At 33.7% G+C, this 17,609-nt stretch overlaps 1 protein-coding gene across 1 annotated transcript; it reads left to right on the top strand.

Annotated features, from left to right (window-relative positions):
• Positions 1–7,521: 7,521 nt before the first annotated feature.
• LOC131603630 (uncharacterized) lies at positions 7,522–8,446 on the top strand. Its single transcript, XM_058876027.1, has one exon. It carries the CDS (start codon positions 7,608–7,610, stop codon positions 8,010–8,012), a length of 405 nt encoding a protein of 134 aa, XP_058732010.1. The 5' UTR covers positions 7,522–7,607; the 3' UTR covers positions 8,013–8,446.
• The last annotated feature ends 9,163 nt before the right edge of the window (positions 8,447–17,609 follow it).

Below are 17,609 nucleotides of genomic sequence, written 5' to 3'. Positions count from 1 at the left end.
AATACTGGAAGAGATTTAAAAAATAGAGACTTATCATGTGTATTTATATATACTTCCTCTGTCCTATATAAAATGTCTTATTTATTAAAATATGCATTTATTTATTTTTTTTGGGAAAAAAGGATTAGATGGTTAATTTTAATAATAAATTTGTATTATTTACTAGAGTACTCTTATTATTAATTGTAGTTATTAGGATAACTAAATAATGTAAAAGTTAAAAAATAATGGTATATTAGTTGAAAAATAATAAATGTTGAGACATGAGAAGTATATAAGACACAAAAAACTATATGAGACACTTTTTATGAGACATGAGAAGTATTTCTTAATCTGCAGCACAAAAAATATACTCCATTTGTCTCATAAAAAATGTCTCATTTGTATTTTTTCATGTCTCAAAATAAATGTCACCAATACAACATTTATTATTTTTTCACTACTATACTCCTATTTATTAATTTCCACGGTTTTCAACAACTCCACTAACTATAATAAATAAGGATATTTTAGTAAATGATATTAATTTTATCATTAAAATCAACATATCTAATCATTTTTTTAAGAACCGCACAAAACTCAAATAATATATTTATTATGAGATGGAGGGAGTAACATATAATACCTGTGATAAATACAATGATTGGATTTTGTCAAAAAAAAAAAATACAATGATTGGATCAAGAGGACTTTACTAAATTTGTGATTTGTTCATGAATCCACCTGTCAACTCTAAGGGTTGGGATATTTGTAGTCACAATCCATGGACCAAATTGTGGATGAAAAATTGATTCTAATCCCTACAACTTGGCTAGAACGTTAGAATAGGAAGATTGAGTCATTCCCCTTTTCGTAGGAGAAATAATTTTTTCCCTTGAGTTGTGATAATGATGGTTTTCACTCTTATGATGGGGCATGATATGCCTCTGTATATTTGCGTCTGGATTAGGCATCCATGTCCTCGTCATGTGAGGTCGCCTAAAACCTCTCTGTGTCCTTTTTTCCTTTTTGGGTCCGAATTCAACATGGCCTAGTCTCTCTCAAGGCTCAAATAAAATTATCTCAGTTCATAGTCCCTCAAACACAAGGCCTAAAACAGATGAAGTGAATCCTTTAGGCAAGGCTTATACAGGTGAGTCCCTTAGGGAGGCTTGGACGGACGAGTACCTCAAGCGAGTGACTTGGAAGGGCGGATCTCTCAAGTGAGTGATGTGGAATGACGGGTCCCTCAGATGAGTATTATTCGGATCCTCCATGGCACGTGATGCATTTCATGCTTACAACATGGACCATAGATGCCCTACTCCATACTAATATGCGTAAAACTATTGCCAGACAATGATGACCTACTTGATCTAAATGCTCTATAAATATATGAATTGTTATTTTTCTTCTCTTAACCTTGAATTTGTTATAGCCATGCCTTTTGTTTTTTTTTGTTTTTTATAAATGCTCTATTAATATATGAATTGTTATTTTTTTCTCTTAATCTTGAATTTGTTGTAGCCATGCCTTTTGTTTTTTTTTTTTTAATAATTTGCTCGTACTACTGCCTGCCTCCCCATGTATTTATAACATTGCCCTTTGGGGTTTTTAAGTAAAATGTTTACGCTTTCGGACAATATGTTTAAAATACTTGTGTTGTTGTTTATATATTATTTGTTTTCTAAGGTGTGTGTTCCTTAAGTTGGTGAAAACACTTTATATGGCGTGAACAATATAGCCTCACGGGGAAGTTATGATTTTCAATCCTGGGTTGAATGTGATTGTCTCTTAAGGAGACAACGACTCCTCGTCAGAAATCAAATAAAATAGTCTAATAAGACAACAACGACTCCTCATCAAGATCCAATGCATTGGCCTAATAAAGCAGTGGCCTAATAAGGCAGCAAAGATTCTTCATCAAGAATCAAGTAAAATAGTCTAATAAGGTGACATGGATTCCTTATCACAATCCAACAAAATAACCTAATAAGGTGACAAAAACTCTTTATCATAATCTAGTGTGATGTGATTGCCTAATAAGGCAACAAAGATTCCTTATTAGGATACCCCATACATAGGGTGGCATTTCATGTGTTTCCGCTATCTTTTTCATCGGCGGTATCTCATTCAGATAAGTATTTTGACAAATAATGTTTTTGTATATGAGGGTGCGACAAATTTGTCCCTTTTAATGTCTTTTGCCTATTCACAAATAAAATTTTGTGTCAATTGATTGATTGCAGCTTTATCACTAAATAAAGGGTTACATAACCTACACTTGCGAGAGATGCAGTAGAGGAAATGAACATAGTGCTTCCATTACCGATTCTTAAGAAGAGGATATGCCAATTGACATAGGTGGATTTTAGAATTCCAATCAATAGTCATATCTTTTAAATAATTTCTGGTTATAAACTCAGTTATTGGCTTCCTCGTAAATCGTAATAACAATAGTGTTTGTTTAAAAGGCCTAAGCTCACAAGATTATGACATGAACATATAACTTTCATTATAAGATGAATGAATTGAAATATTCTATTATTAGTATTGAATAAACATTAATTTCATCTCTTGTTCAACACGATTGAGTTGAATATCACTTGAAACAGTTTTAAACATTTTTTATTGTGTATCTTCAACTATTTATAATTCAATGAAATTCATTTTATTAAAAAAACTATATTACATGTTTTAAACAAACAAGGTTCGTGAATTTCTCTACATAGGGTTATTCATAATTTCATATTGAATAACTAATTAAGATTTGAACTGCCGCAATAAACCATGAAAAATACTTTTTCTTTTCTGCGGTTGATTTTCTTCTGACTTCATACATGCTGTAAGCTTCTCATCTAATCTCCGTTTGGCTTCTCTAGCTGATCCTCCCAGCTTCTCATCAATCAATGACTGTTTCTGCTTTAACATGCTTCTTTCCTGTTAACAGTGGATTGATCTCCATTAATATACAGTAAATTTATGGACGATGAAATGAAACTCAAATTATACATAAAGAATACAAACCAGTAAAGAGAGTATTGATGGAGAAGAAGTAGATCGAACGTTTCTTGTATATAAACAAAATGAACGTGTTGTTGTGGGATCATATCCTTCTTTGCTTTGATGGAACCGTCTCTTTCTAGCACATTCAACTCCTGGAAGCATTTTTTTATAGTTTATCTCACCTCCAAACACTGTCTTAATGAAAATTGATTATAGAATTCTTGGAAATAAGTAAATGAAGAACAAAGGTGAGAGAAATGTCTGAAATGAAATATAAATAGCTAAGAAGGATCAAATGGGAGACGTGAAGGTTGAAGGAAGGAAGATGGTAACTTCCTCGAAGCATCGTGTACCACCACGAGTCAAACAATCAAGGTACAAGATAGACGCGTTGGGTTTACGAGTGAATTGTAATTTTACCTTATAGAATGAGTATATTCAAATTTATTTATTAATGTATTGGTAAAAAGATATTTATAACTATTTTCTTATTGAAGATATTTACTAATTTAGCTTTTAAAATGAGTCTAATTTTTTAATATATTGGTAAAAACTAAAAAGATATTTACTATTTTCTTAATGATGATATTTGCTAATTTAGTTTTTAAAATGAGTCTATCCAAATGCAATTTTATATATATATATATATATATATATATATATATATATATATATATATATATATATATATATATATATATATATATATATATATATATATATATATATATATATATATATACGAGGAGGGTTATATTTACTCCATAGTAAGTTATTATAACTTATTCCAAATTTAGACCATTGATTATTATAACTTATTCCAAATTTAGACCATTGATTCTTTTTAATTTAGTGGTTACAATTAATAAGTAATTAAATGTGGAGAGAGAAAATTATTATTTATTATTTTTAATCATTAGATTGAGAAGAATCAATGGTCTAAATTTGGAGTAAGTTATAATAACTTATTCATGGAGTAAATATAACGCTCTTTTTATATATATATTGATAGGCATTTATTATATTATTGATAAAAAGATATTTACTATTTTTTAGTTGAAGATATTCATAATATTTTATTGTATTAAATTATACTCCCTCCGGTCTCAAATATAAGCAAATTTGCAAAAAAGCTCACCCTTTAAGAAGAATGTCTCAATGCATTTAATTTTTATTCTCTTTCTAATTCTACCCCTATTTTTTGCTTTGGAAATTGTTGCAAACATTTAAAATCTAAAAAATTATAGGGGTATATTTGGAATAGTGACATTAAATGTAATAAATATTGATTTTTTTTGCTTATATTTAAGACCATAGAATTTTTTTTTGTTGCTTATATTTGAGACCGGAGGGAGTATAATGTTTTATCTAACATCTCTTCAAATAAATATGAGAAATTATGGAAGATAAGTTTGTATTCTCTGCTAAACACAGGAACCATTATTTTTAACCCACTAAGAAACTACTGACATTTTAAGTTACTAAAAGTTTTTTTCTAAGGTAAACTGATGGATGCTACTCAAGCCTCATTTGTCTATAAAAAGAAGGACATGATTGTTGACAATAAATATGCATTGAACTTGAAAGTGGACACCGATTTCTATTTAAGGTTCACCAAGAACGAAATGTTTTCAAAGATATGTGTAGCCTTTGGATCGACATATTTATGGTTAAACTGTTCGGTAAAAATATTGGTTGCAACACTATGAAGAATCGGCTCCAAAGAGTTTGAATATTGTAAGGAAGTTTTAACATCATGGATATTGATAACAAGTTTTATATGGTTAAGTTTTATTAAGTGGCAAACAAAGAACGATTAGTTTCAGATGGATCTTTGTTGATCTTTGACCACTATCTAGTTGTCTCCCATTGGATATCGAAATTTGCTTTTTCAAATGTTGAGATTGAGAGAACAGACATTAGGGTGTGCTTCCCAAAACTAAATTTGGTTTGTTATGACGAGAGTTTCCTGCTTGCCTTGACCTCCACCATAGGATGCCCAATTAAACTTGTTAATAATATTTTGAAAATAGAGCATGGAAGATTTGTCAGAGTTTGTGTTGAAGTGAACCTCACTCTTCCATAGTTGAAAAAATTTAGGCCAATTATCATTGGTACAAAAATCAATATGAAGGACAACACATCATTTATACTAGTAGTGGATGTTATAATCATCTTAGTCATAATGTAAAATCAAAATTAGAGTTCAGGATGATTAAGTATCCAATCAAATTACCCTTTCCCGTGAAAACACATTTTTCCAATAATTATAAAGGGTATAAAGCACCCTACACACTTTTCACGAACGCTCCTAAAGAAGGAAGTAAAAACGTGTGTCACGTGCAGCCATTGTAGTTAGCCAACCAAATCTGACTCACACATATGGTCACTTTACCTGGCACCGCAAGAGCCATAGGTATATAATATTTTTTTAAAATCTACATTGTGTGCTATTTTATATTCGTTGGATCCTTGCTTTCTTGGAGGTATATGTCAAAGTTTATGTATGTTTCACTATGATAACAATCCCATCCTCCTTTGCTTCAGTGGTCTTCTGTTAGTGAGGGACCGAGGCCGTTCCATTTAGAGAAATTTTGGATTTATGATGAATGTTATTATAATATATCTTTCTTAAAGAAAGTGTAAGAAAAATCCACTGCGGTTAATAATAATATCTTCAACAACATCTTTTGTTGAAAAAAACACATCAAAGTCAGGCTCAAAGGGATCTAGAACTGTCTAGAGACAATTGATTCTTTTAATCATGTCTAGTTTGAGCAACAACTCCAAGGATATTACAACCACATCCTCTTCTAGGAGAAAGTTTACTAGATCTAAAAAATCTCGTGATAAATGGATCAAATTTGGTGATAAAAACACTTAATTCTTCCATTCTCATTATGGAAAAATGCAAGCACTTTTGACTTCCTATAAAAACAAGATTCTTAACAAACCTGGTAGACTATCCCTTGTTACATTGACATCATTTCCTCCCCCTCTTACAACATGCATACTGCAGCTCCCTAAAAAAATTGTAATACAAATAATCGTATTACTCTAAATTTTATTTGGAATGGTACTAGCACCACTTGTATTCATTTGGTTAACTGGAAAAAAATTACACTCCCCCAAGAAACTTTATGTTTAATGTAAAAGAGAGGCAGTTTACTCCGATAAATTCTTAAAAGCAATAATATATTTTCATATTTTACTTAAATTTATTTTTATAATTTGTCTTTAATACCAATTCAAAAAATTTACTATCACATAACATTTTTCTCATTAAATATTGACATAGTCTTAAGAGGGAGGCTTTTGGTATGTCCTCAGTTAGACTGTGACATTTATAATCTCTTAAAAAATTGTTCATCGTAATATAATTATTTGTCATTATAAAAAAAAGTCCAATAAAATTAGTTTAAAGAAGAATGTTTTTTAATTTAGCTTTTGTAATAATATAGTGTAGGAGAGTAATTTATGATTTAATTTTTGTTAGATGTGTTGATGTGTAGAATGTAATTAATAGATTATGTGTAATCCCATTTTACAATCATTAAGAATCAATTTTATTTTTTTAGAATTGTTTTTGACTTTTTCAAAAGTTAAATCAAAATGCACTTAGATATTATTTATTAAATTTAATTATAATTTAATTCGATGTGTATAAGTTTTTTTTACATAATTAGGACTTTATAATTAAAATAAAAATATTTTTTTACCACTTGTATCCTAATGATATTTGAGTTTAATTGATATATACTGTCAGTATAAATTTTTTTACACTATCATTAGATCATGAACATCCAATTGTATTACATTAAAAAAAGTTAAAATAAGAGTCAAATCTTTTATACTTATCAATGGTTGTGATTGACTGACAGTGTAAAAAATCATTCATGATATTTTTGACCAACTCTCTTTTTTAAGTGGTATACCTAAAACATTTTTAAATAAACATATAAATAGAAAACTGTATTCTTTTGGTATCTAGGGATATTTTATGTGGGTCACTTATATATTCTAACAATATGTTAAATAGTAATAAATGAAAACGACTGTTGTGAACCATGGTATTGGTAATCAACAGAATTTTGGGTGAACCATGTGCTATGAATATCTCTACAAAATTGATTTTTCTTTAAAATTATAATTTATAAAAATTGACACTGTAATTTTCAAATACTTGAAAATTTTACTTAATAAAGAAGGAATAATTGAATATAAATTTGGATATGCTTTTTAGTAAAAAGTTTAGAATGGTAACTAATAATTCTGTTGAAAAAAAAGTGGGTTGGTCAAAAAGGAAAATGAGTATAAAATAGTAAAAAGGTAAAGAATTTTTTTATGAGAACTAAAAAGAAGTGGGTAGAGAACTAACGTTAGACTCACGCGTATGCAAACCGTTACTTTATTATCCAAACAGAACAATCTCACAACTCAGTTTACGTAAATACCCTTCCTTAGAATAAGATTCGCTTTTCACCAACCCACATGGACAGTTATTTTTTCCGCAACCTCCGTATCCTTTTCCGTCATTTCCTCTCTCCTCACTTTCTCTCACCTATTTACTCCTAACACACTTTCTCTTTCTCTTCCTTTCATCTTCTTCACCAAAAACGTTAATGGAGGAAGACGATTTCGCTCATGAACCGCCGCATTCTCTCAAATACAAACTCAAATCGTCGCTATGTTTCTCGTGCTGTTTCTCTCACCGCCGCGTGAAGCCGCGGATCGTTCGATGTTCATCTCTCGGAACTCACGACGACAACTCTCGCTCAACTGAATTCTCGCACTTGAAAGAGAAGTGCAGCAATTTCATCTCCCGATTCTCTCGTCACCGCCGCCGCCATTCCGCCGATTTTCACTACGATCCTCTCAGTTACGCGTTGAATTTTGAAGACGACGCTAACAGCGAGAAATCCGTCAACAATCTCAAAAATTTCTCCGCGAGGTTACCGGCTTCTCCTCCGTCAACGATATCGCAGAATTCCGCAAAAGCATCCGTCGAAATCGCCGCTCGTAGTTGATCTAAAATGCAACCGCAGATCTAGAATTATAGAGAGAATGATTGTGCGGCGGATGTGGTGTGCAATGCAGATGCAGACAGAGGATGAATACTCCGATCAAAACTCCAATCCCGGTGATCTTTCGAAATAGTTTTCCGATTTTGTTATTTCCGTTTATGTCTTTTTTCTCTCTTTCATTCTATTGTAGATAATAATGCTACTGTAAGATCAAATCAAACCACCAACATCACAGGTGTTTTAGCAATTCAAACCAAAGGAATGAGAAATATAGCAAAAAGGATTAAAGTGCAAAATGATGATGCTATTCTCTTTCCCTTTTGGTGCTCTGCATAAGGTTTTAAATAATGGCTGAGTTCTTTCGCGATTTCGGTCGGTAGAAGTGTTGCGAGTTGCAACATCGGTAATCAGATTTATGAATTAACCATAATTTATTCCGGTATGATTTTGTCGTGGCGGTTTTCACAGTCGCGATTAATTTCTTAATGCCTCTGCATTATTTGTTGGTATGGTTTGTGGCGGCGGTTTTCCCGGTGACACTTCTTAATGCCTTCGCTTTATTTGTTTGTTAGTTGTTGTTAGAGATTTTGAGTAGAGTTGAAAACTGAAAGATGTAGTGACGGAGTTGTGATGGTAACTGAAAACTCTGACAGATGACGAGTCTATTCCTATTTTGTCATGCACTTGCTGTTGCCAGCGGGTTTAGTGGGGCCAACAACATTTATAATAAGTTAAATTTAGAAATGGTTTTATTATAGGATTGGTAATTAGCGAAACTTAAAAACGGGTTTGATTTGTTGTGATATAATGCATGCCATTTGAATTCTACAGCATCTCTAGACTCTAGTGGTCCATTATTAGGAATTTGGGTTTTATATACAGCATCTCTAGTGGAGTTTTCAGAGTGTCACATCACATTTTTGTTTTATGGTAAAAAAATCATGCAACTATAATGGTTGATGAAAGGAAATAAAGTTTTATGGAATTCACTCTGTCACCTAAGATTCTCCTTCAATTGAACAATTTTGAAAATAAATCTAAGTCTATTAAAACTCACTCGGTGCACCTAATTCTTCCAACTAATTTTAGCTAAATTTTTGTAGGTAGGTTCTTTTTTAAAATCGTCCAACTATACATATTGGTCTAAAAGAATTGATGCGATCTTGTTTTTCTTTTTTAGCTTTCTTCAAAAGTTACTATTTTGTTCTCACTTTTGCAACTTCATAAAGCAAGCACAAATCACTAAAAACTTTTACATAGAAGAAGAAAAGGCATGAGAGTCACTCAAGTCTCTTGAACTTAAAACAATCAACATTACTCATACTTCACCTTGACCTCAATCTAAAACCTTTTTTTTTTATATTCCCGAAACCACTATCCTCTAAAGGTTTTCAACTCCTAAACCGCCACCTTTATTTCCTAACCTTGAAGAATTTGTTACTACTTCTATTTATAAAATTAATAGTTTAAGGTATAAGAACAAAAAACTAGCTGTTGGCCTAGGGAAGTCTTTGCACAATGGAATGACGTGTAAAGACGGGTTCATAAGTGGTTGCAGCAAAACAAGAAGGAAGGAGGGAGGATTTTAAGGAAGAACATTGTTGTATTCAAAAGCCAAGTTAAGAAGTTGTATAAATGGACCGAGTATGCGAAGAACTATCATGATTCTCAAGCATTGATCTGAACCAGATTCCAATTGAAAAGTGGGGGACGGAAACCAAAACTTCTCCTTTTCTAGACCTTGTTGTGATTCCTCAAATTGAGGTTACTAAGCAAGAGTTTAAGAATTCATCCTTAGATGTTATCCTGCCACCCTTTGAATTGGCACCTTTCAATTTTTTTTTTTTGTAATATTAAAAATAATTTTTATTTTTATTTTTTTACTAATAAAATGTTTAAAAAAATTTCTCTATTGCTAAAAAGAATTTGGTAGGCCAATTGAAAATTTTGGTGTCTAGTTTCATCTGACATTTAAAAAAAAATTGGTAAAACCATCTTAATTTTTTTAATTTTTAAAAAATTCAATAGCTCACATCCGGTAGATCATTAAAAAAACAAATTAATACTATTGAATATTTAGATAAATCCGATATATTTTATAATTTTTTAGATATTTGAAAAAATCGGTGTAAAATTATAATTTATTTTAAAAAATGTATAATTTAATATTGGACATTTGATAAATCTAATTAAAAAAATATAAAAACTAATTTCGGTTTTTTCAAATATCCAGTATAAAATTATAGTTATGAAAACAAATTAGGATTTTATACGCGTTATTTTAAAAACATGTATAAAATATATGTTTTTATACTTATTTTTTCAAAAGTCCAGTAAATATTCATGAATTTCTCAAAAATACATTACATTACACATAAATCCAGTGAAAAATTAAATAAAAAAAATCAGAAATCAAGGATTTCATAAAAAAGTAGTATATTAATCCAAATATCCAGAAAACCACAGAGTTTTTTTTTTTTTTTAAAATACGAACACTTTTATTAAGAATATTTTACAAAAGTTGTACACAGTTAGGGTGTGAGGTATTAGTAAAAAGGTGGCAAAATAAATTCTCTTTTATTCCTTAGCATATGTACCTAATGAAATTAGCTAAGGCCAGTTGAACTATAAGATACCTTAGTGATTGTAATCAATTACATTATAGTGAATAAATCCTTCAAATGCAAAGACAATGACGTAATTACCTGAAATATTTGGGGGTCGAATAAAGCAGGCAAGCTTAGGGAGATTAGCTCATGTCTCTTGGGGCTAAAGTCTAATATAAATTTTTTGATAGAAACCCGAGTCAAAGGTAATAATGCTAGTGCAGTTAGAAATAAGCTCAACATTTGTGGCTGTTATGTTGACAACTACCAATTCCATGAAAATGGTAGAATCTGGATTCATTGGGACCCTACCAAAGTTGAGGTTAAGGTTGAGAAATGCACAAGCCAAATGATCCACTGTGGGATTTATGACATACATGGAGGACTTAAATACTAGATGATTGTGGTGTATGCCATGAATAAGCCTAAGCAGAGGAGGGATCTTTGGGAGGACATAGAAAATCTGCAACTCATAGAGCCTTGGTGTATCATTGGTGACTATAATAATGTACGCAAAGCTCAGGACATAATTGGTGGGCATATAGTGACTGAATCTGAATATAGGTATCTGCAGGGCATGATGGAGAGAAAAGGCTTATTTGAAATGGAAAGCAAGGGAGATTATTTCACATGGTCCAATAAACATGTTGAGGGCACCATTTACTCAAGGATAAACATAGTGGTGGGGAATCTGGACTGCTTTCTTACTCAACAAGACACAACTCTTATACACCTATCTCCTAATGTATTAAACCATGCTGCTTTACCTTGATGACATGACTCAGACACAAGTTAAAAGGCTAAACTTCAAATTCTTAAAGTCTGTTACCAAAGTACAGGGATATGAAGACACCATTAAAATTAATTGGGAATAGCCTATAGTGGGTAGACCTATGTATGTTCTTTGGGGAAAATTGAATAGGCTTCAACTTATTTCGAAGAAGCTGAGCAAACCTTTGACCTATGCCAAGAAACAAATCACTAAGAAAAGAACTGAGATGGACAAGGCACAAGAGACACTCCTTGGTGACAAAATAAACAGATGCAAGATTGTTGATGTGAAGAGGATCACCGAGGAGCTTGTGTACTGGCATACTATTGATGAAGAGATCTTCAAACGAAGAGCTAAAGTTGAATGGTTTAAGTTTGGGGATGGAAATAACTCCTATTTTCATGCCTCAGTGTAAGCAAAGAATAGCAGAAAAAGCATACGTACCCTACTGAGAGAGGATGGCAGTTATATAAATTCCCAATAGGATATTGAGAAAGAAATCCTAGAGTACTATGGAAACCTGATGGGTAAACAAGAGGCTAGTATGCAGAGTATTGATATGGGGGCCATGAGAGGAGAATCTTGAAGGATAGAAAAACACTTAGAAAAGGGGGGGGATTGAATAAGTGTGACTTTAAATCTTGGACGATAAAAATAAATTGCACAATTATTTTTATCCTGGTTCGCTGTTAACGAAGCTACTCCAGTCCACCCCCGCAGAGATGATTTACCTCAACTGAGGATTTAATCCACTAATCGCACGGATTACAATGGTTTTCCACTTAGTCCGCAACTAAGTCTTCCAGAGTCTTCTGATCACAACTTGATCACTCCAGGAACAACTGCTTAGATACCCTCTAAGACTTTTCTAGAGTCTACTGATCAACACGATCACTCTAGGCTTAGTTCACTCCTAAGACTTCCCTAGAGTATTCTGATCAACACGATCACTCTAGTTACAAACTGCTCAGCCAACTGCTAAGACTTCCTAGAGTATACTGATCACACGATCACTCTAGTTCCTTACAACTTAATGTAATCTATTCAAGAGTTTACAAATGCTTCTTAAAAGCTATAATCACAACTGTGATATTTCTCTTAACGTTTAAGCTTAATCTCACTAAAATATTACAACAGCAATGTAGTGAGCTGATGAAGATGAAGATTCTGAGTTTTGATTTGAACAGCGTTTCAGCAAGTTTGATATTCACAGAATAGATGTAGAAAATTGGTAACCTTGCTTCTCATCAGAACTTCATATTTATAGGCGTTGAGAAGATGACCGTTGAATGCATTTAATGCTTTGCGTGTTCCGTACAACATCGCATTTAATGTTATACGCTTTTGTCAACTACCTCGAGCCTTGTTCACGCTGTGTCTACTGACGTAGCCTTTAGTAGCTTTAACGTTCCTTTTGTCAGTCAGCGTAGTCTGCCACGTGTACTTCCTTCTGATCTGATGTTTGTGAATACGACGTTTGAATATCATCAGAGTCAAACAGCTTGGTGCATAGCATCTTCTGATCTTCTGATCTTGAAGTGCTTCTGAGCGTGATACCATCTTCTGATCTTCAGTGCTTCTGATCTCATGTTCTTCTGATGCTTCCATAGACCCATGTTCTGATTCTGCTTCGACCATCTTCTGATGTCTTGCCAGACCATGTTCTGATGTTACATGCTGAACCATTTGAGACACATCTTCTGAGCGCTGAATTATGCGTACTCTTTATATATATTTCCTGAAAGGGAAATTGCATTGGATTAGAGTACCATATTATCTTAAGCAAAATTCATATTATTGTTATCATCAAAACTAAGATAATTGATAAGAACAAATCTTGTTCTAACAATCTCCCCCTTTTTGATGATGACAAAAACATATATAAATGATATGAATTTGCGATCAGAAAGAGTAGACGGCAAAAGACAAATTACACAGCTATAGCATAAGCATATGAATATGTCTCCCCCTGAGATTAACAATCTCCCCCTGAGATAAATAATCTCCCCCTGAAATAAATACTCGAAGAACTTTGATAAAAGACTTCCCTGATTATTTCAGTAGAGACGATCATATAAGCTTCTGCCTTCAGAGAATTCATAGCTTCTGACTTCTGCTTCCATTGGACAGCTTCAGAACTTGAATTTCTTTAGATCCTTAGAACACTCACAGCTTCTGATTCCTGCTTCCATCGTGGACAGCTTCAGAACTTGAATTTCTTTGATCTTCAGAACATTCACAGCTTCTGACTTCTGCTTCCATTCAGGACAGCTTCAGAACTTGAGTTTTCTGGATCTTTTAGAACATTCACATCTTCTGATTTCTGCTTCCCTCGGATAGCTTCAGAACTTTGAATGTCTACCAATCATCACTTCATGCTAGATTTGTATCAGAACATTTTTGAATGTACCAGAGCATCATCAGAGCATCTCTACATCCTGAAATGTTACAGAACAAAAACTAAACGACAAAAGTCAGCATGAACGAGTTAGAACATAAAATGTATGTTTGAACACATTATATGTATCAGAGCCATATAATGTATCAGAGCCATAACATTATATATATCAGAGCAAATAGAATTTTGTCAGAACAGGATAGACAATGATATTCAAATTCTATTATCAGTGCTTCTGATTCATTCTTCTTGCTTCTGATCTCTGAAGCTTGACAGCACTCAGCTTGCTTCAGTTTCCAAGAGCTTATTCCTTTTACAAAATAACGCTTCTTATGGTTTTGCTTCTAGTGTTTGCTTCTGAAGATTCACTTCACTTCTCTGTACCTGCAAAACACTTAAACCATATAGAACTTGCAGTTCTTGTTAGTGGATGTGTGGGAGCCTTTACTCAGCAACTGATAGATTTAATCAAATCATTTATCATTTATCTTCTCCCCCTTTTTGTCATATCATCAAAAAGAATATTTCAAAAGATTCAGATGCATAAAACGACAAATAAAATGAAACACACGGAGAAAGAAGTTGATTTCATTGAAGTTTCAAACAGCAGGTTCAGAAGTACATGAAGAAAGGAAAGATCAGATGCACAAAGACAGATGCAACGAGAAGAAAGAAACAACACAGACTCAATCTAAGATGGCCCTAGTCTTGACAAGATCTTGGTCAGCATCTCTTGAACCATATTGTTGTGTCCTTCTTGCCTCACCATGAAAGCACTATACTGATCATTGAGTGAGCTTTGCTCATCCTGTCTCTTCTGAATTTCTTCTAGAGTCCTTGCAAGACGAGAAGATTCACCAGAAGAAGCTTCACCGCTTTCAACCACAGGAATGGCATGTTCATCTGCATCTTCCATAGATAGATCATTTGCAGGGATTTCCTCAACAGGAACAATTTTGGCAACATGATCTTCAGCATCTGCTTCTTGCATAGAAGCATCTCCATATTCTGCAGCAGGAATTTCAGAGTCTCCATTCTCAAGTGCCTGAAGAATGGCAGCTAGATTCCTGGGAGCAGAAGGACCTTCAACTTCTGGTGGGTCAACAACTTCTGGAATGACCAAGTTTGGATCTTTCTCAGACGGGTTTTCCCTCAGATAGTCAAAGAGAGTCTTGAAATCTCCGAGCAGAACAGGATATTGAGGTACAAAGATAACAATATCCCTGCATGGATTTGCTTCCATTTCAGCAGCCAGTCTTAATACTTCCAATTCATCCACAAAGGGCTTCTCCTTAGCACCAACACAATTTCTGAGAGGATGGTAGTATATACCATTATCTTCCTCCAGAAGGTAACCAGGGTAACCAGGAGCAGCAGCCACTAGTCTTTTCTGTACTGCTGTTGCTTCTATTTGAAAATCCTTGCGAAATCTTCTCCAGAGATTTCTTGTAGAAACATCATCCAGACCATTTAGGAATGCATCCTTCAGAAGGTCTAGACTGCTAATCACCTCATGTCTGAAAAGTTCCAGGTAGGTATAGGGTTCAGGTTCAGGCGAATTGAAGGTGAATTTGTAGTCAGGGTAGAGAAGACAGTAAGGTTTGGATTTTCTGGTAGGCAAGGGATGGGATATAGAAGGTGGAGGTACGGTGGATGAGGAAGAAGGGGTATCTGAGAGAATGATTGATGAGGATGGAATATCAGAAATGATAGATTGAGATGAGGATGGAATATTTGTAAAGGGAATTGGTGAGAAAGATTTATCAGAAGGAGTTGGGGGAAGAATACTTAAAGGTGTGGGGTTTAGAATGGGAGAGGAGAAGGATGATGGAGAAGGATTTGGTAGGGTGAAGTTTACTTTTGGTTCAGATGGAGGTGATTGGAAAGATGTTTTAGGGACAGAAGGAGGTGGAGTAAAGACATTTCTGGAGATTTGTATAGAAGAAGAAGAAGATCTGGTTCTGCGAAAAGAATCTCTGATCCTTTTATCTCTTCGTTCTTTAGAGTCTACCTTGTCAGGATCATAGGTGACCCTCAACTTCTTGGCTCTCTCAGCCTTATCTTCTTGTGCCTTTCTTTTTAGCCTTGCCTGACGTTCCTTTTTATCCTTCTTCAGAATATCATCTTTGGATGGAAGTACTCTGCCACGGATCCAAGCAGGATCAACGTCTGATTGCTTTCTCACACAATCTTCCAAGTAAAACTTGACAACTTGATCAAGTTCTTTATGATACAAAGATATGAATCCTTCAACAGCAATTCTTCTTGACAGAATGTCAGGAAAGCTTGTGCACATAACAGGTACATTCTTAATGACTTCCAGTCCGAACAGATCAACACCATTGAAGATTGGACCTTGAGTTACTCCAAGAAAATGCGAGGCATTACAACTTCTGATGGAGTCCACCACTTTGCTTTCAATCAGAATGTCTGAAATCATCCTTCCGAAAGGAATGGTTGTTCTTGGAATATGAGGGTACTTCGCCCTTTCATCTTCTCTTGAATCAAAGATAGAGGTTTTCAGATTCTCAAATAGAATATGAGAGATGTTGATCTCTATCTTTTTGCCAATGCAGAAAAGAGTATACTTGTGAGTCGGATTGATGTAGGAGGAGCAGCGCATCTTTTTTCTATGGTGAAGAGAACCCAGAATAATCTCAGCCCATACTTTATAAAAAGGCTTTAAGTTGCCCGTAAAATGAGAATCAGTTCCAACAACCGTAGAGATTTGTTTTTCAACTAAAGTCCAGTCAACTGTATGGGGTTGAAACTCAGACCAGCCTTCTTCATCATCAAGATTGTACAGCTTTCTGATGAGTTTCTCAGTGATAGTCACTTCATGCCCTAGCACGAATGAAATGATGGCAGTTGGGGTAACTGTTGCATGTACCCAAAACTCCTTTACAAGTTCAGGATAAATTGGACCAACCAATCTATCAAGATATTTAGACCATCCTTGCTCAAAGATTCTTGCATCACACTGAAAGCCATTTGCCTTAAGGTTGTTGACGTCCACAGCCGATTCACATAGAACTTCCAGTTCTTTCGTAGGTATTAAGCAAGTTTTCAAAGGAGCATCATTTTTGCTTAAACGGTTCTGTGTGGAAGTGATTCTTTCTTTAGAGATTGATGAACGAGAAGATGGATTCATTATGATAGTACTTTGAGATCAAGTCAAGAACTAGGGTTTGAAAAGAGATACAACGAAAAGAATACTCAAACGGGAGAGAAAGATAGAACAAGAAAGAATGAAGATGAAGCGGGTTATTTAAAAAGATTTAAAAAGAAAATCAATATGCATTTAATGAGAAATGACATTAGGAGAGAGAACTCAGTAAATGACATGATTTAATACAGTTACCTAGGTCGGCGTCTTTTCAACTGCACGCTTTGTACAGACTGTACAGACACGTGTTCATCATCAGAAAATAGATGACAGCTGTAAATATCAGAGAGATTTTACGCCTTCAAATTCTGATTACTGCTTCTGAATTGATCTAATTTCTCTTCTGGAAATACTCCTTCTGAAGTGTGCTGATATAAGTCTGAATGATCTTCTGATCCATTACTTCTGATGTACACAACTTCTGGAGGTTCACTTCTTTGTTCTACAGCTTCTGATAAGACAAAACTGTATCTGCAGAAATTCTTAAGCTCTTTGTTTCATCAGAAACAAGTTTATCATCAAAACAGATGTTTCTTGATTTATCCACAATCAATGTTTCAATGTTGTATATTCTGTAGCATTTAGAGCATTCAGAATAACCAATAAGGAAACACCAAAGCCTTAGAGGCAAACATCATAGATGGTTCCAAGACTAATA

This window comes from Vicia villosa, linkage group LG1 (genome assembly GCF_029867415.1).
Source record: "Vicia villosa cultivar HV-30 ecotype Madison, WI linkage group LG1, Vvil1.0, whole genome shotgun sequence".
Lineage (NCBI taxonomy): Eukaryota > Viridiplantae > Streptophyta > Magnoliopsida > Fabales > Fabaceae > Vicia > Vicia villosa.
The sequence above is the reverse complement of the archived record's forward strand: the minus strand, read 5'-3'. Positions and strand labels throughout refer to the sequence as shown.

What these genes read in the sequence shown, in the direction of transcription:
- LOC131603630 (XM_058876027.1), top strand. Translation starts at nt 7,608, where the DNA reads ATGGAGGAAGACGATTTCGCTCATGAACCGCCGCATTCTCTCAAATAC.